The following is a 24,691-nucleotide window of genomic DNA, read 5'->3' as shown; positions in this document are numbered from 1 at the left end:
TGGTTTTTTTTTTTAACTTAGTCGTTGGTCAAAATGCCTAATAACATTCACAATGGGATGTCTTCCGTTAGCAAAACGCATGATGTATGTCTATGTATACAGCTAAATGCCGCGTTATTTTCTGCCGCACCAAAATGTATATACCATTCACGATTATTTCAAATTCGGACTATCTATGAAAATCTGACATTTTAGTTGGCAGTATTGTGCTTTGTCATAATAAATCTATTTTAGGTTATAATTGAACCGAACATTGCTGCCGGTTTGCTACATTTTAAAAATAATTAAACACATTTTATCTAAATACAATACAATAATCTAAATCTTTAATTGAAATGAAACACATATTTGTAGCGCAGTTCTCGTTTAAGAATACATATTTCTAATAGGTATATTTGAACCAAAAGAAGTTAAAAATTATTCTCCTAAATGGTTATTAATCTGAGTTATAAAAGTCTGATTCTGATTCTGAACCAGAGTCTGCTAACGAAATAATGAACCACGTAAACCTTTTGCCTTCACTTTTTATTTTTGAGGGATTGCTTTTTATATCTTTTTCATGAACCCATCGACGAATGTTACTTCCATTTTGATATACCCATGTTTCATCAAGATATACAAAAATTATGTTTTCGCTAGAATTTTTATATTGAAGAAATTTCCTTAAAAAAACGATTTTCGATGCGACAACGTGTTTTTGTTCGCATATAATTTTTCGACCATTAACTAAACGATATTTGTAACCCATTGACTTAAACTTAAAATTTTGGGCAAAGTAGTTCGGCCTCCTTCAAATTCTAACTTTTCTCTTGCGTCTGTAAATAGTGTATCCAAAGTAACATATTGATTTTGTGAATTAAATTGCCAAATGAGAGATTGAAGGTCTTTCCGAAACACATGATTTAAAAATTTATCAGTTTTAGGTCTTGTATCACAAAAGGAGGATTCTAGGTGCTCAAAATCTTGTTTCAATATTATATTCAAATTATTGAATTTCTACCGACCTGCAATAAAATATTACTACATCATTTTCATATTAAAAAAGAAATTACCTCAAAAATACGTGACAATCTTTCAAAAATCTGTTCATTATATAGTAAAGTCTGGTCTGTCTTTCTTGTATTCACCAAAAGATCTTTTGATACACGCTTTCTTATCAGCAGAAATTACTTTCGGCATTTTGGGTAATTAGAAGTTCAAAGATAAAATGCCAGGGGTTAATTATTATTAATTAACTTAAGGACGGATTGGCAACAAGGCGAATATTTGAAAACAAAACGTCATCTGACAAGACCTGATGCCAATCTAACAAAAATATACCTTGGCCTACTGCGTGTTTAAAGCAATCGTGAATGGCATATAATATACACTTCTATCCAAAAAAAAAAGCGTACGCGTATTGAAGGCTACTGTAAATGGAGATAAAATTAATTAATCGTTTCCAAGAAAACGTATTACTGACATTTTGTATGTATGTCAAATGTGGGAAAATTGCTTTTTATAAATTTTCAAGTTGTAAGATTGTTGAGAGTTGCCTTTTTCTATAAATTTACGAATAAAAGTTTGAGTTGTGTTTGTAGTAATTCAGTAATTGGTAATACTATTGGGGACACGGAAAACTGGGCAGATGTGTCATTCAATTGTCAAAATTTCTAAACCATACCTTAGCTACTCATAACCAAGTTGACAGTTTTTTGAAAATATCAATTATAATGACGGTAAAGGTGCATTTACATTGACACTTTTTGAAATGACAATAACAGACTGCCCAGGATTCCATGTCCCTCATTGTACTTGCCTAATAAATAAGGCAAAACATTTACACACATTAAAATCTCTGAAAAATACATCGATAAAATCCAGCTATCAGCACAGGTTTTGTTATAGGTTTCTAAGTAACAACAATTAAAAGATAGGTTTACAATATGACAATCTAGCCAAAATTGTGCTCACTACTTGTACGCCTTTTTTTTAAACAGAAGTGTACATATTACAATATTGATCTGCAGTAAAACTCATTTTGAAAACTGTCACAATTTTATTGACATTTATTTTATAAAGGTGTTTTTTTTTTCGTTGCAATGTTGCCGCGTTTAAAAACTACTCCCCCACACCAAATTTCATGATAATTAACACTGACGAAGAAACGGATTTCAAACCTATTCGTGAAAGGAATTTTTGGATATATGTTGAGGTTGAGGGCGTTTTTTAAAATTGACACATACAATTATGTTCCTACATCAATAACAAGACCATTTAGTTTTACAGGTATGTAGTTTAGTTGTAACTTCCAAAAGCTCTTGCGCGTTGTCCGTCCTTTTTGACCCACCCGATATATTATACCAGCTAATTGCCTTGTTATTAGTATTGCCTATCACAAAACGTTAGAGTTCTGGGATCACTATAATTTCCCAGCTTTACTGTCAAACGCGACGCCACTGGTAAGTAGATTTTTCGGTGAAATGTCAAAGAAACGTCAATGGTATGCTGTGTTTAGAAAACTATTTTTCGATTTCGGCAAAAGTTTATAGACGTTTACTGTAATTGTAAGCAATTATTATTCTAGAATAAGTGGTAAAATGGGTTTACCATTGAAGATAAAGCATTAATTATTTTTTCCGTTGACCGCTTGTTAATTTCAATATTTATGAATTATTTTGTGAAAAATTTAGGGCCAGTTTACAGAAGCGAAATTACGTTAATCGTAATCAAATGCGAGATTAATTGAACACGTGATCAGATTGAACCAATTGAAGTTTCGGATTCATGGGTTAATCGCGCATTAAAATTTAATTCAAATTAAATATTTAATTCTCTTTCTATAAACTGGCCCATAGTGTATTAAAGAATCTCGTTAATACACTATTTTTCATTAATCAACGATTTTTGCAATTTTGACGTTTTGATGATATTTTGATGTATAAACAACCTCGAACATACATTGTTTGCAACGAGGTTTGCACTTACCAACACTGCAGCAGGTAGTGGAGCAAGGTTTTATATATTTTATAGCTCCATAACTGCACAATTACGAATTCACTTTTTCAAAAGACGACCTTTTTGGTTATAATTCGCAAGTCATAGTTTTGAAAGGTAACTAGGTTTTCTTAGCAACCGTGATTTTTACGTGAAATTGAAATTGAATGGATTTGACGTCTTCTGACATTCTTTGTGGAAAAGTGAATAGAAAATGTTGAAGAATTTAAAAATGGTCTACCCTGAGGACAAAAAAAGGATGAAGGTATTTTATAAGGTCTCATATTTATCGAAAAAGATGAAATTGGTTTTGATTTGGCTTTAATTTGACATTTTGTCACAAAAAAAAAGTTTGCGGTCAACGAAAAAATTTTTGTAATCAACTCGTTTGTTAATGGGTGATTACTAATCTCAACTATTAACAACACTCACTCGCTACACTCGTTCGTGCTTTAAACAGTTTCGATTATTAATCGCCTTCATTAACAAACTAGTTTATTAAAAAACTATTAATAATTAAATCAATTTTTAATAGATTTTTCGAGAGATAGGCAGCCAATAAAATGACTGTGCATAGCAAGTATACGTATCTGTACGATCAAGCTCAGACAAACTTTTTCATAAAACAAAAGGTGAGGTAGCATTCTTGAGTTGTTTTCTTTTTGATCACTCGGTATGATTTTTCTTATACCATTGCACATTGACTTGACAATTTTCAAAATTGCGCGACTATGAACTGTTAAGGAAATGTCAACTCTATCCTACCTACAGAATTGAAAAAAAATGTACGTACATAGTGGCCATACGTATCCACAATTATTTTGAATCACCCAATACTTAGTCTGAATAATTTTTTTATTCTCTTCCGTGTTTTTCAGTTGTTTTTGGAAGCCAAACGATAAGGTCTTAAATTTTGGTAATTTTTTTCAAATCATTGTGTAACATTATACACAGTGTAGCAAGACTGGTACATTTTTATTTAAAAATTATTGCACTAATAATAATCACACTAATCACAGAAGAGTTAAATAATGGTATGTTTATCTACGACCAGCAATACATTTTATTTATCTCATATGGAGTGACTTACTTTGTAAATAAAAGTAATCAAGCTAATTAATACTTGATTAATGATGATGTCAAGGCTGCGGAATCGTTCTTTAATGTAGCCAGAGAAAAATTGTCCTCGAGGTCGCTTGTGGCCGAGGCAAACAATCTCGATGATGTTAAAGGTGTATGTACAGTTCGAGGCACGGAATTTCGGGCATCACTGTCAATATACCGTCAAAAAATGTAAAACAGGCTTTGCATTATTAACCTCAATTTTACCGTTTGCGGCGATTTTGATTGACATGCGATCGACGTGAACAGAAGTAAAATTTCCGCATACTCCTCCAGAGTTAAAAAAATATTTTAAATTGTGCAGTGGTAATTTAATACCTGAAAAATCTAAACGGCAGTAGAAAAAATGTTACAGTGACTTTAGAGACTGATGTAGCAAGAAGAATGTGAAAACGTTTACTGGAAAAATAAAAAATATTGAGAAAAGTTCAAGTTTATGGAGCACGTATTCAATGTTGAAGCTCATGCTGACCATACGGGATGGCATTGATGTAACGAAGTTCCTGAAGTTTCTGTATTAAAAAGACATTTACTTTAACGGCCGTTGTTAAGAGCAACGGCCGCGAAATCCAATTTCGTACTTTGCGTACCCTGTTTTCGGTACGCGAAGTCCTCATTTCGCGTACGGTTGCACACACAAAAATTTTATTGGAAAAAAATATTATGGATGTTTTTAATTTTTATTTTTCATTTACAGAATCTTGTTAAATATGAAAAAACGAACACTTTTGCCACTGGAACTTTTTCTTTATCTCTTTAAGTTTTTGAAATACATACAGGGTAATTCTGATTTTTTTTGCCGCAACCAACAATACCAATGGCACTAACTACTAAATCAAATACATATATTATTTCTTTTAAATTAGAAATCAAAGTAAGTTGGATAGATTTGTTAGAAATGTCAGATTGGCACATAACCTATATTTAGTCAAAATTCAACAAATAAATTAACAAATTACGTTAATGTAATGGTGTAATGGTAATCTACTTTTACACTAAACTAAAAAGAGCCGTTCATGCAGGCTGCCAAATGTGAAAATAAATTCGTACGTATTAATATAATAATACAGCCGTCGAATATTTAAACACCACAGGTAAACAGTAAATACTGGTTTTTTAGAACACCAAACTATGAAATATGAAATGCTCATGAATATGACAAATTGACCACATTGACCACAACATGACATTTGAATTTGACGCACATTTGACATCTTGCCGTTTCCCACACATGCGCAGAATAGAATTCATTTAATTTTTAAGAGCAAAGATAAAAGTTGCCCAACTTTCGGTTAAACTAAATTAAATTAAAGTATCTAAATGTGTGCATGAACGACTCTGGTAAATTGTCATCATTTAACTTTTCAAAAAGTTAAATTAAATTAATGCTAGTGTTAATTCCTTGTGCATGAACCCACCATAAAAGGTGTTCGAAGTGTCTTTCCATACTCCCCATAAATGAGGATCATGTCAGTCTTTTCGTCATTATTGTAAAAATACACTTTTCGAATTGACAAAGAGTTTTTGCTCTAATGTCAAAAATACAAAACTAAGAGCCACCGTGGATTCAGTTATAATTTTCAAGGGGTTATTTCAACTCTTAGATATGCATCTTACAATCAGCCACAAATTTTTTTGCAAGGATTAATAATAGTAATGATATGAGCTAAAAAAAAAAAAGCATGACCTAGGTTCTAAGCATATAATGAGATGACCTTCCTTATGAGCATAACTTGTTTTACATTTATATTGTATTACTCGTATGTGACTTTATGCTAAAAATGTAATTTGGCGATATTTGTTTCCTGCGTACCTCTATAATAAAATCTTGCTTTATAACACACTCTTTTCCCTTAGGATTGCAGCTTACACATATCCTGTACTTCTTTTGTAAGTTCCACTTTGAGGTCTGACTTAATGAGGCGGAAAATTTATCTAGTCACGATCTTCTGCCTACGGAGTGGATTTCAACGAGTTCTGTTGGCTACAACTTTGATGACATTGGCTGTTCAAACACTACGCACTATGTCCTTTTCCGGGACTCCAGCTTCTTTAAGGAGCTTACTTGTGTGACGCACGAACTGGCGGCTGACGTTCCAAGATATTCAAATTTTGAAAAACTCGTCTCATGATTGATTTGCTTCACAGAAAGCACCGCGTTGATTTTGGATCGTTGTTTGTTTTTATGTTTAGTAACCATTAATTTGTTTTTTTATTTTATTTTATTATTCATCTTGGAAAATGATTTAAATGTCCAAATGCCTAAAATTCAAAAATATCTTGGAAATAGTTAATTTTGTATTAAGTGCGCAAAATGATTGTTTTTTGTTGGCGCATGAGAATGAGTTTTTGGTCGAAATCGTCACATCGAGTCTTCAAACTCATTCGAATGCACCAACAAAACAATCATCTTGCGCACTAAATACAAACACTATTTTTTCTACAACCGCTTTTTAAACCTTTGCTAATAAAATTCATACTTACTACAAAACGATCAGACATTCACTTGGTTACAAATTTTTGTAAAATTTTCCTTAAATGTTTTAATTTTTTTTTTTGCTCGACACTGTCAGAATTTGAGAATTGAGATTTTGATAAATGTCATAACTTCTCAAAACGAAATGTCAAGATAATTTTAGAGATTTTAAGGATTTGGAGCCTTTAAGAGGCTCATCGAACAAAAAAACGTTAATTCGTGTTAACTCCTTTCACTGGCGTGTTAAACTGGCCCACTCATGCCAAAAAAAGTCCAATTTACACACGAACTCGTTAAATAAACTACTATTTTCACTGTTTTTACGATAAAAAAAAATTAAAGCATCAAAGGAAGCTTATTTTTGACAACTATTTTTGAACTATCAAAAAATGACATACTTTGCGACTTGACAACGATGCATAAATGTCGCGCTTTTTTGACGGTTGTAGAAAAAGAATATTATGTGATAGACTACCGTAAACGTATACATATAAGTATTCTGATAATACATCCTGTCTATTATAGAAGTCGTATATTGTCAGTTGAGTGACAAATTAACGAATACCTAATGAGTTATTTGTTGTCGAAGCCTTGATAAATTTTATTTCACAGTAATTTCAAACTAATTAAACACAACGTTAACGATATGTAAACACCAATAGTCACAATTAATTATTATTTACTTTAGGTCTAGCGTTACATTTACTAAACTAAGTTTAGTCCTCCCTCCGTTCACATTTTATTCATAAACTAAAAAAGGATATGAAATACTCCATCGGATAAAGAAATTAAATTCGCAACAAAAACGTTTTTTATGTAATTGGAATTTAAGCCACTAAGAAGTATTTCTTGGAATCTATAGTGCGTCAACGGAAATGATCCATCATTCTTAATAGAAAAAGTGGTAAAATTTAGTACCTACAAGTAGCAATTTTAATTTTTACATATGGCCCAAGTTATATGGTGGGGCATTTTCATAATAATAAAATCGATAAGTTAATAGCGTGCGAAGCTCTATCAATCATATAAATCACACACACGCTCTGGCGTGACAAATGAAAAGTTCTGTAAGAACAATTTTATACCTTACGCGGAATATATCGCGCGTTCAAATGAAATCCTGGGTGTTGTTTAGATTTCTTCGAGAATAGGAATCGTTAAGTTATTCTATTTGTAATGTAAAACAGTGCAAATAAAGAAAAAAGAAAGATTTTTTTGGCTCAAAATTTTACGTTAACTGTCAACATGGCCCAATTAATCTACACTTTAAAAAACACAACAATTGACGGTTTCCAATGCCTTCCCAGCCCAGGATTTCATTTGCACGCGCGATAGAAACGTACAATTAAATACAAAAAGTATAACACTTACAACCTTTAACTTCAAGATAATGGTCTCGTAGATATCTTTAATTATAGCAACAGGAGGTTATAGGTAATAACAATGATCTATTCGTCAACGATCATTACTTCAAACCTAGTAAAATTTTATGGCCTTATAAGATCTAGCTGTAAGATGTCGCCGTTAATTTTTTAGACTGACGTCAATTCAATCCAATAAGGATCTTAGTTTGATGTGCATCGTAAAATCTTGTGTAGCTGTAAAACCTAAGTGGAAAATACATTGTACGCACCAATTTATTAATAAGAGACCATATTAATTTTCGCTATAAAAATGTACTCACATAGGTATGTATACCTATGCAGATATTTTGTATTTCAACGCAGGAAATAATTATGGGAAAAAATGCCAGTGTCATTACAATTCAATTTGTGAGTGCCATTACGTGAGTTCCATAATATAGTTATATTTTTAATCAAAATCAATGAAATAAATTTCAGTTGTTTTTTTTTCGTAACGAATTTAAATCACATGCAAATATTATTCGTGCAGCTTTTCGCTTAAAAAACAAAATGCTTTTACTTTCATAAATAACGGTCGTTTCAAAGAGTCACATTCAAGAGCGTAACTTTTACAGTCTTAAAAGAAGCAAATTTTGCATAAAATTTTTATTTTTAAGATGAAGTTTATATTGCAACTGCGCCAGTTTATTGTCCCTCCCAGTTCTCCAGCGTAACATTTATTAACCGTTTCTCCGTTTCACGAATGCTCAAGTTAAATAATAAATAATTTGATGTGTTATATTATTTATTTAAAATAAAAACAAACACAAGGAAAAAGTACTAATTTGTGGAATAAATGAACAAAACAGCAACCCAGTTTATGTCAAAGTTCATTGCTGGAGGGAAGGAAAGAGCAAAAGAAATTTATGGTTCGAGTTCAACAGTTTCGCCAACGCAGAAAGGTCAGGTGTCGAGGTGGTTTTAAATTCATTCTTGTTAGATATGACGCCCGCCTCTGCACAGATATGTCCAGGTATCGTCGTAAATTTACGAAATTCTCCGTGTCATAACTTGCAGTTTAATGTGCTTAAAGTATGCAGCTTGTCAGACCAAGTGTAATTTGACAAATTACACTTGGTAAAAAAAAATAGTATGTATGTACCTTACTTCGCAACGTTAATACCGAGTTACGGTTTATTTAAAAAATTACAATCGTTATTTATGCAACATGGGTATAAAACACATTTTTATAATGGGAAGTTTACACACTTTTCTACTGTCATTGTGCAACTTATGTAAGCAGCTAATAGGAAGAAACTACCAACATGTAGAAGTGTGAATATTTAGAATTAAGTATTATTTTTATCATTTTTGTAGCGAATTAAGCAAAACTTGGTTAAGTGCAAGTGTACAATTGTGTAAAATACAGATCCCCAGATTGTTAAATATAATATTTTATGTTGAAGTATGAAAAAATCTCCACCACAGGTGCTTAATAATAATAAAATATTTTTCAATACGCTTGTTTCACAGTTATATAAGGTAATTGAATTAAATTCTTATTTTTCAAGGAAATACATTGCTTCAATTTGGAGATATAATCAGTTATATTCACAAGTTTTAATAACGACTGTAACAATTTCTTACTCACTTAAATAACTAATTTCAAGGTTCTCTGTCCCGGCGCATCCACCATTTATTTCATTTCTATTCGTGTCAAATTTAATAACAACAAACCCTTAAAGATTTGTTTAATTCCATTTACAAAGGTCAATTCATCAAATTTAATTGTTCATTTATTGTCAGAGGGAAACAAGCATGTTTTGAAATCGTTCGGGTTGTGAGGATAACATTATTTTTTTAGAAAAGATCTAAATTGTTTGCACGAAAAATAACAATTTAATTGTTTACAACCATCAACATTTGTCTCACTTCTAATGAACATCTTACCAATTACATACCATCATTTTCTATATCTTGAAAAATAAATTTGTAAAACAAACCAGTTATTATTCAACACGTTTAAATAATTAATTTGAGATGAAACCTCTCCTGGTGCATCCACCATTTATTCGTTCTATTTCTGTCGTAAATTTAATAATAACAAACCCTATATCATTACTTGCAAAGGTCAAATTCGTTTAAAACAAATTTAATTGTTCATTCATTGTTATCAGAGTGAGAAAACCATATTTGCAAATAATTTTTGTTGTGATGATTTAAATTATTTTGTCAAAAAACATTAAAATTTAAATTGCCAAAAGAAGGCTGCAAGAAAAACAACCGTCAACATCTGCCTTACGTCTTATGATCATCTTACATCTTACAGTGTATTACCGATTACTAGCACTTTATAAAACCTGAAAAGTAAATTTGAAAAAATCCAGTTATTATTCAACATGTTTAAATAACTGATTTGAGAGGAAATAAAGTTTTTCGGCCTCCGTCTAGAAAAACTGATTTTCCATTGGTCCAAATCATCTGGAAAATAGCATTTTTTGGATATTGTAATGAAAGTGGCACTTTTTTACACGAAAAATCGTAGTGAAAGTAGTACTTTTTTGCATCATTTTATTTCATTTCCTTGGAGATGATTGTCAAAGCATACCTACTTTTTTTTGTTATTTTTTTAAAATCCTTTTGGACCAAATTTCTCAACTTACTGTCGCGAGCAATAAATTTTGGTCTTCAATGTCATTTTAAAATTTGGTTAGATTGTCACAAATTTAAAAAATTTCCCTGCCTGATTATGTCCATGTCAACAAAGTGTCAAAAAAATGAGAAAAAAATGACAATTAATGTCATACAACATGATGATAGGTTATGATATTTATGAATGTTTTACAATGGAGCAATTTCAATTGCGTCAAAGAATGACCTTGACGACTAAAATTTATTGCTCGCAACAGTACATCGACATGCAAAAAAATAGTGTGTACAACACGTTATGAAAGTCTCTTTTTTTCACTTATTTGCTTGATTAACTCGGGCTACGCCCTCGTAGTCAATCTGCAAATTCGTGAAAAAAAGTATGACTTTCATAACTAGTTGTACAAATAACTACTATTCCCTGCCTAGGCAAGAAAATCGAAACATGAATTTTTAATCAATGATTTTATGTTGGCAGCACAAAATGTCAATGTCATGTGGAATTTTTGTACAATTTTTAAAGTGTGAAATATTAATGTCGGCCAAATTTATATCCTTTATCGCAAGCTGTACATTATGTATTGCAGTAGAGGCCCAGCGGGGGGGGGGGGGGGGGCGTGGTTATCAAGCGACGACGGTTCTGAATATTTGAGGAATTGGTTAACGTTTGTTGTGACAGTCGCTTGTTGGTTCCTTTATGTTTCCAATGGAAGAAAAATAAATTCCCTATCCGGTAATATTTTAATAAAAATTATTATATTTTGCGTTAAATAACTTGTCGACCGAAAAAGTTTTGTGTATTACACGGCTAGAAAATGTTTTGCAAGTGCTCGGCTGACGCCTCTGCTTCACAAACCGTGCTTGCACTTGCAAAATGGCATTTTCTAACCTTGTGATACAAATAACTATTCCCAGCGAATTCACCATTTATTTTATTCTATTCGTGCCATAAATTTAATTCCAAGGAACCCTCAAAGACTTATTTCATTTCGTATAAGTACTGTGGCGATCGTTTAATTTTGAACGCTAGTGTCAGCGTACTGTCATACATTCTAAAACGACCCTTATGTATTAATAACCTGATTTTTGTGTCAATTTTGAAAATGTGAATGTCAGATTTACATTCAAGAAGTTTTAAAAATCAAAGAAATTGAATAGAACGAGGTTTTAATTAATAAAAAATATAAAATAAATAAATAAAAATTAAAAACTAAATATTTTGTCATCGCTGCATTGGCCTCTATGACTTTGTTTAGCCTTGAGTGGGTAGAAAGACATAGATTTCTGAAGTAGTTTTGTGGTAATGAGTGCCATGCTTCGGTTATAGCAGTCGAAAGCTCATCCCTCACCAACCGACGCCATTGTAAATTCCTTACAAGAAGGCCCCACATGGTTTCTATGGGATTGAGATCTGGACTACGGCTTGGCCAGACCACATATTCACTGAAAATTACCCGGAATGCTGAACACCTTAATAAACTAAAGAGGATCAAAAGTGGTACTTTGTTTGACGAGCAATTTGTTTGCATAGCGAAGCGAAGTGTAGTGTAGCCGAGCTACTGCAATAATGATTGCAAAAGAAGTCACTTTTAATCCGAATAACACATACTATTTTTTCTCCAACCAAGTAAAGGACCCATATCATGAAAAGCACGAAGCTCATAGGACATAGGTACGTTTACGTTTAAAATTTTAAAGCGAACGTTTTATTAAAATATTCGTATAACCAAAGAAACAGTTTTGGCTTTTGTTTCGTTTACATATTTAGATGTTTTCTTAAATCAATGAAGTGTTAAAGTATTAGTTGCAAGTAAAATTTTAAGCCTAGGATTAAAACTACTTTTTCAAATAATTTTTGCTCATGTACATTTTACAGCAATTTATTATCAATTCCTCTCACTTTCCAGACCGTAAAAAGTAAATTTGAAAAACAATCTAGTTGGCATTCAACACGTTTTATTTTTCTGAACCAGGCTCAAACGATTTTATTCAGGTCTGAATTTCGATAAATCAATACTCCTATTTTTTATTTTTGTGTTGTCTCCCCATTCCACCACTTTTATGCTCTCACTTGACTGCAGGCTACTTGTCTTTGTAAATAACATTCGTCGAGAAAAAAGCAGACATTCTTTGTGTATGATTTGTATTTCACAAAAAAAAAATTCTATTAAAATGTCTCTTTAGTTTGTTTCATCCCCTCGTGAAAATAAAATGTGTGGGGTTAATTTAATTTTCAGTCGTAACCAATGTATTTGTAAATGTCAAACGTAGGGACTGTAATGTAAACACAGTAAAGTGCAGCTCCCACTAAATACAACATCAAATATTTACGTATGATGAAAATTCTGCAAAATCTTTCCATTTTAACAGTTAGCAAATGTCAGATTAATCTTTCCTTCTGTTCTTACAAAAACAAACAAAATTGTGTTCAATAAAGCTAAACGGCGGCAGTTGTTAAAAATAAACGCTGCTCGTAATTTTTATGAACTTTATGGAATTTTGATATGTATTTAATTTTGATCTAGTAGCACAGACAAAAGTGACCATATGTTTCATTTGACATTCTTCACAGTACAATTGTAAAAATTTCGCGTGGCCTCAACTGCGCATTAGTTTTATTCCAATGAACAATTTTTTTTGACAGGCGGAAATAATCATAAAACGAAAAACGGATCAATCATTCAGCAATTTTAATAATGACTTTGTGCCGAGCTCTTTCTCCTTCCAACGACTGAACAAATTACCATAAACTCCCAAAATAAAAACGTATTCTTTTTATCCATGCGCTGTATAGATACGTCGTAAAAAGAAAAATAATAAGAAACGAATATCATTCGACGAACGATAGGAAGTCGAATCCGGAACTGGGAAACATCAATCATTATTTTTTTCCAGCTTGATTCTCGTCAGACAACTTCTCCCTTACCTCGTTTTCGGAGGTAATCCTCAATCATGACGGCGCTTATCATGAACACATTACCAACACTTCCGACGGCTGCAAGGGATGCAAGAAGTAGCAGCCGTGCCAGTCTGGACCAATCGGAACTCAGGGTCACTGGTGACACCGATTCCATTCCTAATTTGGCGTCCGTCATGTTCGATACCATGTCCACGCTCCTGAAACCAAACCAAAAACAATTAAACTTTCAAGGTGTATAGTTGGTTGCATAAACATGCAAAGGAGTCCGGGGATTGCAAAGTTAATCACGGAAAGGTGTAAACACGAGAACATAAAACAAATTACATATCTTGATTTGGTCGACGTGATGCGACCGATAATGGAGAATGTGGAATTATGAATGCTCTCGCTCTAAATAGCCTCACATTCATTAACAAATTAAATTATTTACGCTCTAAATTACGTAACAATTGTTATAGTGTTGCTGAAACGAAGTAAACACGCAATCATCGACGTCCGTCCATTTATTCGCCTGCAAAAGCATGTGCTCATTGTAACATGTAAGCACAACTGGTCCGCAAGTATGTCAAATTTGATTTCCATTACATGGATTGTAGTTGGTCTCCATCTAATGATACAGATTTTTTAATGGTATTTTTATTTTAGTTGTGGCATTCTTCAAAACAAGAATTCCAAATTCTCTGATGCGTATATTGTTGTGTATGTATCATTCTGCGTTAGTTGTGGAATTGTGCAAAATGTATTGGGATCTGTGGAACCACCCACTGTGTCGATTGTCTTTCAAATTCATCAAATGCATATACATAATTATGTAACCACATTCTTCCACCTGTTATGATGTTCTAGACTTCATTGTTGTTTCTTTACACTATTCAGTGTTGCTTTGAGACCTCAGCGACAACAAATCTTCTTCACACCCACCAGATCACGCAAGATGTTCTTAACAGGCATCCTAATAACCAACATATGTCTTGTGATTCTATACATGATTCATTATTATCTTCTTCATTCTTTCTGTCTTCAGTATTAATAGAATTAGTCTTTCTTGAAGTTGTCACCAAGTAAAAACTTCTCAAACTTAAATTAATTGCTACCATTTGTAACTTCTATCAGGAGGTGTTTCACTCCCAACGTGGAACTGGACCTTTCTAAATGTCATTTCGGTGTAACAGAACTTTTAAATCATATCTCTAAATTTTTTTTTCGTTAAATGCATTTTTGACAACACCTATTTCGTAAATTAACAGAAGACTGAGAATTCCAATCAAATTATAACTGTCTTCGCTCTAATTTAAGTTTTCAGTGCATTCGCCATTTTTACAACTTGAATTGGTTTTAACAACCTGAATTAAGAACATAAATTAGTCATTCTAATAATAATCCATAAATTGCCCCACTACGAGCATGTGAAAAGCTTATGACACTAATTATCGGGTTTATTAGTAATTAGTTAATAAGCTTATTCAATTTTCAATTACTAGTTAATTACTGTTCCAATTACTGTCTCATTACCGTTATAATTTTTGAGGTAACAAAATTATATTAAAATTATTTGAAACTTTTAGTGAATTTTTGATTTTGTTCTTGGTACGTACGTTTATCGATTTCTAAATACGTATATCTCAGACTTCGTTAGTTCGAAGTGTGATGCACGCAACAGTACAAAATTTGCACTTTGTTTCTCGTTACTGCTGATGACCTTATCTGATAGCAAAACCTATTTTTTTTTAATTGCATTGCATGGCTTTGAACTACTCCCATAATAGATCGCAGTAATAAACTGCACAAACTCGAATGATCACGTAAAGGAAACAATTTAGATTATTTTTAAATTACATAGTTCTATTACAACAAAGCCATCTAACAAGAAAATTCGGCTTTTCCTTAGTGACTGAATATTTAACATTTTCAATAAAATTAAAATGGGGCTAAGAACTATCACGAATAACAGACGAAAAGCAAAAGACAAACTGCTACATTGCTCAAACAAGAGATAATATACATAAGCAACAGACAGAATTTTATCATAGGGAACATGAATAAAAAAAAGTCAGAAATAATCTCTAAAGTTAAATATGACAAAATAACAATATGGTAAATTTAAAAAAAATTTGTTAACCAATCCTAGACTGTGTAACAAATTTTTTTGCTAAATTTAAAAAAAACAAATACATTTATAGCAAATATTTTGTATAAGTGTTACGGCGATAGTCAATATTATTTTATTGCTTATAAACAGTTCAATTTTTAGGCGAACCCAATCTATGCCAATCATTTTTACAACACCGCTTTTCAAATAGCTGAGGAAAGCTATAAAAAATTACAGTAATTTGTTTCACATCAAAATTAAAAATACAATTATGATCAAAATAAATTATTTATTTATTCTTCACGCAGTTTGTTTAGTTTTTAAATATTTAATTTTTACCTATGCATTTTATCTTTAAAACAAAACTCTTTCATGTACGCTGTAATGAATGCTTGAAACAATGATTCGCAATTCCTTTTCTAAAGTTTTTAAAAGTTATCATTATATCGCGCCTTCAAATAAATATATATTTAGAGTAGGCGTAGGAGACATTCTAATTCTTTTAACAGTGTAAAGTAATTTTTGTAGGTAACCACTTATTCTCCGGAGTTGCATAGTATGCATAGTAAGCTTTTTCCCAATTTCATATTGTCATATTCCGTGGAGGGAGAATAGGGAAAATGCACTACAAAAATTAAAAATATTTTCTAACCTAATTTTATTTCGTTAAAATGTCAGGCGTTTTTTGTGTCATTTTCTACGCTGGAAAAATGTTGCAAACAATTGAATTTCCATAGGTTGCTCTAAATATAAATTTATTTGAAGGCCCGTTAAATTTTTTTCATTGATATTGATGAAAACTTTTATTCACATATGTAGATAGATATGTAGTAACAAAAGGAAAAAGAATATTACTTGCAGTATCTCCAACCACAGAAACTCCCTCTTTGCATGAAACCAGAATTCCGTTAATTCGGATTCTTTAAATTAGAGTTCCTGTTCACGGTTAATAGATCCCGGGAGAGAACATTTCTTCAGATTGTATTGTAAACAGAGTTCGAATTCAATCGAACTCTTTCGTATTGGGTAGTGGATACTTCACAATAATCATGAAGTTTATACTATTTCGTGTTCAACATAAAAATGATGTGTATTTATATAATTATACGAAGTATTTTACGAGTGATAATCAGCCCGAAGGAATTGAAAATGCAACCCACAATACATTTGCAAAGTTAATGTGGACATTTATTTTTTGATTTAAAAAACATAAAACATTATATTATATAAAAACATAGTTAGCTGTGCAGTTTCGTAAATTTTGACAGAAACGAAAAAATTTTGGGAAAATGTTTATTGTCTGCATAAAGGCGCAACAGCAAAGGCATTTTTATTATGTCGTATTTTAACTTTTTTGTAAATGTCTCCTGTGACAAATAAATTTATTGGCAGCAAAGCCATCATGGATTCATAATTTCATTTTATAACAATACGATATTTAAAAATTTTACTCTGGAAATGTATTTTCAATTCCACCGGGCTCATTATCATTCCTGAATTACCCTGCATAATGCAATGTAGTTACGATTAGAATACATACTAATTAAACTTTAAAAAAACAGTTACATTTCTCTGAGCCTCACCTTTAAGTACCTATATCTTTATTTAGATTAGTTTTTTTTAGCGTATAAAGACCATTAATGTAATAAGGAGGCACGGCGTCGCGGCCGGATTCAAGCGTCATTACGAATATTTTTATCAAGTACTGATAACACGACTCCCTTTTGAAAGCACTATTTATATGTAATATGATTTTATTTATTTTTCTTCGCACCGACTTTTACACGACGTCGAGGTCGGGGTTTATTCATTCAACATCGCAAGCAACGAGAAATGCGAAAACGGATCTGAACGGAACCTTTTAAAGACCACAGATCGCTCCTTGCATAATAATTTAACAAACTTTTCAGCAAGAATAACAAGGGCAACTTGGCATTAATCTATCTTTCATCAAGTCGACATTTAGCCAATTACAACTGAAACAAATAAAAAAATGCATTATTTACACTACAACGCTCCATAATCAACACTGTCAATGAATTGCCACCTGCTGTGCTGGCAATAAAAGTATTATGTTGGTACAGCCGCTTATCACATTTTCTCTGCATGTAACATATTTTAATGGACATGCAATAGAAAGTAAAAAAGTGGGTGATGTGGGTTTGTTTTGAATAATAAAGAAGTTAAATATTGACAAAACAAGTAGAAAAATAAAATTGTCGTTATAGAATTTATTATAAATTTAATAACAATCTAAATTTGCGTTTACAACGCTTAAATCCAAAGGACATGTTCTGGTCTCAGCATTTTAGAAATCATAAGAATGTTGAGCTGTTCCGAACTTAATTTGAATGGTTAAAACGAATAATTAATCTATAATCTCTTGCCTTTTCAAATATTCGATCTTGAGTAATTAAGTACTTTCACTTACACCTACTCAACATTTCTTTTGCTTAACCAAAGTTATTAATAACTCACGGTTGAAGAGCATGAAAGTTTCTCCATCAAGGTCCGTCCGATACGATTTAAGTCAGAATAACGAACCTAACAATTTTCAAAATTATCATTTCATTTCTTTAATGAAAGTTTAGGAATTTCTTGCACTGTTGTCAAAAAGATTTAAACATTTGCTAACAGATCAAACCAGCAACAGATTTTTTATTATTCCCTAAATTACTACAAAGTTTTTTTTTATTTAAAATAACACAATATTCCCAGAATATTTACCTATGAAGTTAGAATTTCTTTTAAATTAATATTTTTTACAACAACAAGCCCACTGCAATATTTAATGACAACTAAGAAGGGTTTTGACTTGAAATTTTAATTATGGAATTATTGGTAAAATTAAATATCTCCAACTATTCACATTTAGATTGAGTCTAAAGTACAGCCCACACCTTTTGTGATGCTGAAATGTTGATGCAAGGCAAGAATATTTTCAGCTATAATGCGAGTACCTAAGTAAGTGGTATGATCGATGATATCTATGAGTTGAAGGTGCTGCCTCGGTTTCACGAGTTATACCATCCAATGGGTTTGCTTCTTGGTAACTGTACTTTTTTAATCGCGCAATTTGAAGAAACATTTTTAGCTTGTAAATTTGACAAATGTCATCACCAAAGTGAGGTAATAGAATTTATTCACAATCGATTAATAACGTACAGCTCTTCGAACCCCTTAAAGGTTGGACAGTAAGCGATTAGACCCGTACACTTCAACCGGTCAGTAATTGTGAAAAAATGAGTCGTAATCGATCAGTAATGAAACCCATAACTGACCTGTGGGGCGCTAGTGTCGCACTAATCGCGAAAATCTCTGTACGTTTTTTGGTATCGTATTTTGTTTTTCTCGGATAAGAGATTAAATGTTAATTTGTTTGCGGATTCCCGGAATTCTGGGAAGAGTTGCACTCTATTTCACTATCGTACATTTTGTTTGTTAAAAAATCTCAGCAAATGTCAATTTGGTTTGACTTTTGTGAACTAAAATTTAATGCAATCTCAATCGTGAACGCCTACTAAGCTTTAATATTTTGCCGAAATAATAGTATATTATACGCCAAGGTGAAGAAGTTCATGATTATAGCAGGAGCGCCAAGATTAGAGCCCGAGGCGTGCCGAGGGTTCTAAGGCGCGAAGGCTATAAGGGACTTCTTCACCGTGGTTTATATACTATTTTTTCCACTACTAGATACGTTAAAACCCTTTCGGATAATAATGATTAATTAAATTATTTTGTCCGATGCGACGATCCGATTTCTTATTTTTCAACGGTTGCTATGAAAATCGTCTACGTTAACCAATGAAATCAACGAAAATCTTTCGTTGCTAGGTGACGGCTGTTCATTATTCACCTAGGTTAATAATGAAAATTATTATTAACTTTGGGAGAGAAATTCTACTTCTGGGGTCAGTTCAAGAGTCAATAATGAAGCCTTCTGAGACTAGTAGTGGAAAAAACATAATATTGTGGAGGTAGGTTTTTATTTATTTTTTATTATTATAATGTTCCTTGTTTTATTAAATGATTGATTGTGAATAAAATACATAGTAGACAAACCTCGGCGAAAGTACCATTCCTGTGTCTCGAGAACTAGTTCACCTCGAGGCGAGCCTCTCGGTAAACTATTGTTCTCCCGACAGGAATGAAATACTTTCCGCCTCGGTATGTAATATACTATTTCGGCTTCCCTAATTGTAAAACACACCTTTACCTTTCAGTTTAGGTTAAGAATGCTGGGAATGCTGGGATTTACCGACGGATGTTGTAAATTTCTGGGGGAGTGCGGTGGCACGCATGGTTAATTTACTCTTTTTACAGTTATTTTAAAATTAAAGTGTTCATACTTTACTTTAATGTAAAAAAAAAACATTTACATGTATTATTTTTCCGATAAATGTTTTTTTAATTTTTATTGACTGATAAATAATAATAATCATAATAGGGAAAATACAACATATCGGGTTGGCAGCTCTGTATGTCAAAAAGTTTGACATATGTTATTTCATAAAAATCTGCAGCAAAAGTGCAAAATAAAACATTTGGTCAGCCGAAAAGCCTATACAAATATCGTACGGTAGGTATTTTACAGCGCTGCAACCAATTTGGCACTCAGGTTCGCCTTGTGCCTGAATCCTAGCTTTTGCGCTGTGAAATACTTTAATGTAAATAGTTATTTTAATTTTAAGTAAATGTATGTAAAAATACTGTCGCGAGCAAAAAAAACTGGTCGTTAAAATCATGCTTTGACGCAATGGAAAATGCTCCATTGTAAAATGGTCGTAAATGTCATAATCTATCATCATGTTGTATGACATTAATTAATTCATTTTTTTGACATGGGCATAATCAGACAGGATTTTTTTTTTAATTTTTGACGATCTAACTAAATTTTGAAATGACATTGACGACCAGAATTTTTTGCTAGCGACAATCTCTCAGTTAAAAGCGACGCACGTGAAAATTTTAATTAAAATGCGGACATTATTGTAGTGATTACGTTGGCTTTTAAAAATATTGGGACACTCTAATTTGAACAAATTAATGAGAAAAGTTACAACGTAAAAAATATCCAACCAGTCACTTTTGAAAGCAAAGCTTTGCATAAGGGTTTTATTAACAGTGAAATAAAATTTGTAAATCTCCTCGTCTCTGATTAGGATTACGTTATTTACAAATTCTCTCACAAAAATCTCATCTTAAATATTAAAAAATTAACCAAATTACGTAACCAGGCGAGTTTTATACAAGATTATTCAAGTAAGATGACGAGCCTGAGCGGGTAAAAATGCAACCCAAAATACACCTTACAAAGCATTCATTGTGTTTTGGTATTTAAAAATTAAATTAAGAATCCAAGAAGGTATTCTATTAGTTTGAAAGGCATATCTGTGATTGCATTTTTTGTTCATATTTAGTACATATTTGAAAATTTTTCGAACGATGACAGAACCAACATGACCCTACTTATCCATTACTTTTGTGATTTTAATTGAGATAGCTTTATAAATCGTATTTTGGGTTGCATTTTTACCTGGTCAGGCTCGTCATCTTACGTGAATAAACCTCTATAATTGATGAAAAAGTTTTGGCGTAATTTTAACGCGTTGTTTTAGTTTCACTGTTTTCACGTAATTTTCTGAAATTTATTGCACTTTCAGGGGAGGAAATGCCATGAAAATGTCCACCTGCAAGGAGGCATAAATTTAAATCTCAAAGTATTGTTCTGATTGAAGTATTTGTTTAATGGAACGTAACGTGCACTTGAAATTGTTTGAAGAAACATAAACTGTGGTTAAATATAGTCCCCGTTCATTTACGCAAGGTGAATGTGTGTTTAACATTTCATTTGGCTTTACAACATATTTTTGCTTTAAATTGTTTAGAACCAATTTAATATTGTTTGGAGTTTAAAATGGAAGATCACACAAATTCGGGTTTTCATCGAAACGACAATAACTCTGCATGAAGCAAATCTATAATTAAAAGCAATATCGTTGCACAAACTTAATAAAACCATTTCGGTTGCGATTTCATGCCGGTAAATTACAAGCTCGGTTCTCAGTCGAGTCACGTCTGAGCTTAATTCAGCATTTCCATAATCGGAAAACAGCGTCAAAGCAACACAGCGAAGTTCAGATTATTTTATTCTGGCAGTGTGACACAAAATGGATAGACAGTTTTCGAAAACGTATTCGGCATACGATTTAGCGAGTCCGATGTAGATACAGATATTGTAGGGATAAGGGTAATCTCCTTTGAGCAATCCCTTTTCCGGGAATCCTTTAAGATAAAGCATAATACAAAAGGCAGCCAGAATGGGGTCAGCAATGAAAACTTTATATTGGTTCAGAAACGACGGACAATCGAATGACGTGTTAAATTTTTCTGGTGATGGATGTCCTTTTATTATTTTATTTCGGTGTCGAGTCTTTTGCTTCGGGGAGTATCTTTTGGGATGATTTTCTGTTGTTAGATAAAAATTCAAACGTAACGCCAATGACCCTGTAATAGACTTGAGGAATACTTGGCATGGCCACAACGACAGTCCTGCGAAACCATGGCAACCTGTTGAAGGGGAGCTTCCAACTAGGCACACCCATCTCTCATTTGATTGGAACTATAATAAATTCCAACATATCCTTTGTATTGTCGATGAACTAGAGTGAAACAGCGATGCTGCCATCTAATAAATGTCACCTGTCCCACCACCAATCCTCCGTCGTCGTCCTTAAATAATTTTCTAAACTCTTGTCGCCACAAACTTAATCAGATTTTCCCATCTTCACGAGATGCACCCAAATCTCACGTCTTCAAGGTGAGATTTCATTTTTCGAAGCGATGCAAAAATCTGATTTTGAAACATCGTACGGGAGCCATAGCAGTTATCAAGTGCATATCTTTAATTACCTACATTTCAACCAACAGAAACTCATAGTCTGGAACACTATATAGAGTTATTGAAGCTTTTAGATATGTCGTTGCAGATTAAAGGCTTTAGCTTGACTTCGTTCCGATGGAGGAACCACTAATCAAATTCTGCGTGTGCTCCTATGAAACTCAATTTTATGTTTCACGAAGTATGTCGAATTTCTGGAATTTTGTAAATTTTCCGGCCCCAGAAACGATTCGGTAGTATTCATTCTAAAAAATGTAATCTTAAAAGAACCTAAAGATAAACAAAACATTTGACTGATCAATCTTTTAATGTTAATAAAAACATAAAAAACAGAAATAGTACTAAAACTGCACAAATAAATAAACACTATAAATTTGCAAGTAACAAATTATGAAATATAATCTATTCATTTTGATTGTGACCACTCCCTAGTAACTTTTCAGTTGCTAGGTTATTGATAGGGAATTTTAGATAACACTAAATCCAGTCGCAGTTGGCAACTCTTGGAGGCGCCATTTTGACAGAAACGTCACGCTCACAGAAGACAGAACGGAGAACGACTTGCGCAAACGTTTTTCGACGTACAGTGTGCGCATATCTATAAAATTGAGTTTTGGTACACAATTTTAGAATTCAAAAAGAAAATGCTACGTCGTCTGCTCAAAGTTGGGACCAAACGGTTAATATTGACTTATTTCGAGACACTTATTGAAGCCAACGGGAAAACAACTCACAAAGACGAACATCACCAATAAAGTTAACTCTATTTGTGCTTTTTTGTTGTACATTTTGGCTAGTAAGTGTTGTAGTTTGATACCTTCTGCCTTTTCATCCCCTGTAAATCTTTTTTTTTTAACTTTCTGTCTGATTAGTTTTTATCTGAAAATATTTGTATTAATCAATGCTAATTGAAAGTTCAGATTACCTTTAGTAGGTAATCCCCAGGCATTTTTCGCGTCTGTCTTACTGCCAAATGACCATTTCCTTCGTTCTTCATTAATATCGAGAATTGTATGAGGTGATTTCGAAGTTTTTACGTTAAATAATCTGTACCTGGATATAACCCAACTTTTCAACAGACGTGATCACAGAATCAGACAGACGTTTTTAGTTTCTCCTGTTTCAAATATTGATTTCCGTTATTAATATTGATAAATACACTAAAATCATTGCTTTACTACCATGGTCAAGTTTTGACAATTCTGACATTTTCACATCATGTTCACACCACAAAATATTTAGTGTAAAACGTATGCAGTACACAGCTAAACAGCGCCTACTATGTTTTTCGTTGTGGTCACAATCAAAGTGAATAGATAATAAATACAATTTTGTGGAAGCGAAGTAAAATTTCACACGATAATTCTTTTTCGCAAATATAAATAAGTAAATTGCTCCTGGAGTCTTTTCATTTACAGGATTATTGTAAATGCTTGTTACATCATAGTTGACTGTGATTTATGTATTTTTTTAATAGGCATTCCGGTCAAAAAATTTCGTCCACCATTTTCCTGTCAATTCACAAAAATTGGGTGTAGTTTAACTTTTATAGTCATTATTTTTGACGTTTGCAAATTAAACTTTGAAATCTATTCCTGTTACCCATAAGAACATATAGGCCCGGTTGTATAAAGCTTAGTTAACATCGTGTCAGCTATTTTTTTTTTAACAACGCGTCAAGTCGAAGATCCGCCCATTTGATTGACTGATTCAAATCCAATGTTAAATATCCCCAATCAGATCGCTTGACATTATGTTAACTTTAACAACGAACTTGACATCGCTTTATACTATCGCGGCCAAAATACTTTGGTCGTCACTTTTTGACACATCAAATGTAAATCAAGTATTAATGTCAATATACATGACAATTTCAAATTATTCTTGTCAAAAATATGGCACCTTCAGTTTTTGATAAATATAGAATCGTCTTACTTGCTTCTGAAGGTTGTCTAAACCGCGACCATGTTGATCTTTTGCTTTTGAACCCTGCCTCCGCAGCTGGGATTTACCCCACCCGTATGACACTGATAGATTAAAATAATTTTGACAGTAGTAAAAAATAAGGTTAAACATCCTAAAGTTTGCTTTACAATTGAATGTCATTTATGTCACATTGACGACCAAAGTATTTTGGCCGCGATAGTACTACGACAGACAAAAAATTTCGTCCACAACTGTCATTCCACTCACGTATGCTCTAAAGCAGCCTTTA

The 24,691-nt window shown here is 32.5% G+C and overlaps 1 protein-coding gene across 2 annotated transcripts in view; it reads right to left on the bottom strand.

Annotated features, from left to right (window-relative positions):
* LOC138122251 (melatonin receptor type 1B-B-like) overlaps nt 1–24,691 on the bottom strand; it is a 61,142-nt gene that overhangs the window by 14,425 nt on the left and 22,026 nt on the right. For both annotated transcript variants that reach the window (XR_011156402.1, XM_069036423.1), the window contains exon 2: nt 13,493–13,683. Coding sequence is in view for 1 of the 2 variants with exons in the window: in XM_069036423.1 (XP_068892524.1) it covers nt 13,493–13,673 (181 nt within the window). In the remaining variant the exon portion in view is untranslated. The remainder of the gene's footprint in view (nt 1–13,492; nt 13,684–24,691) is intronic.

This window comes from Tenebrio molitor, chromosome 1 (assembly GCF_963966145.1).
Source record: "Tenebrio molitor chromosome 1, icTenMoli1.1, whole genome shotgun sequence".
Classification (NCBI taxonomy): Eukaryota; Metazoa; Arthropoda; class Insecta; order Coleoptera; family Tenebrionidae; genus Tenebrio; species Tenebrio molitor.
This window is presented reverse-complemented; position numbering and strand designations above follow the sequence as displayed.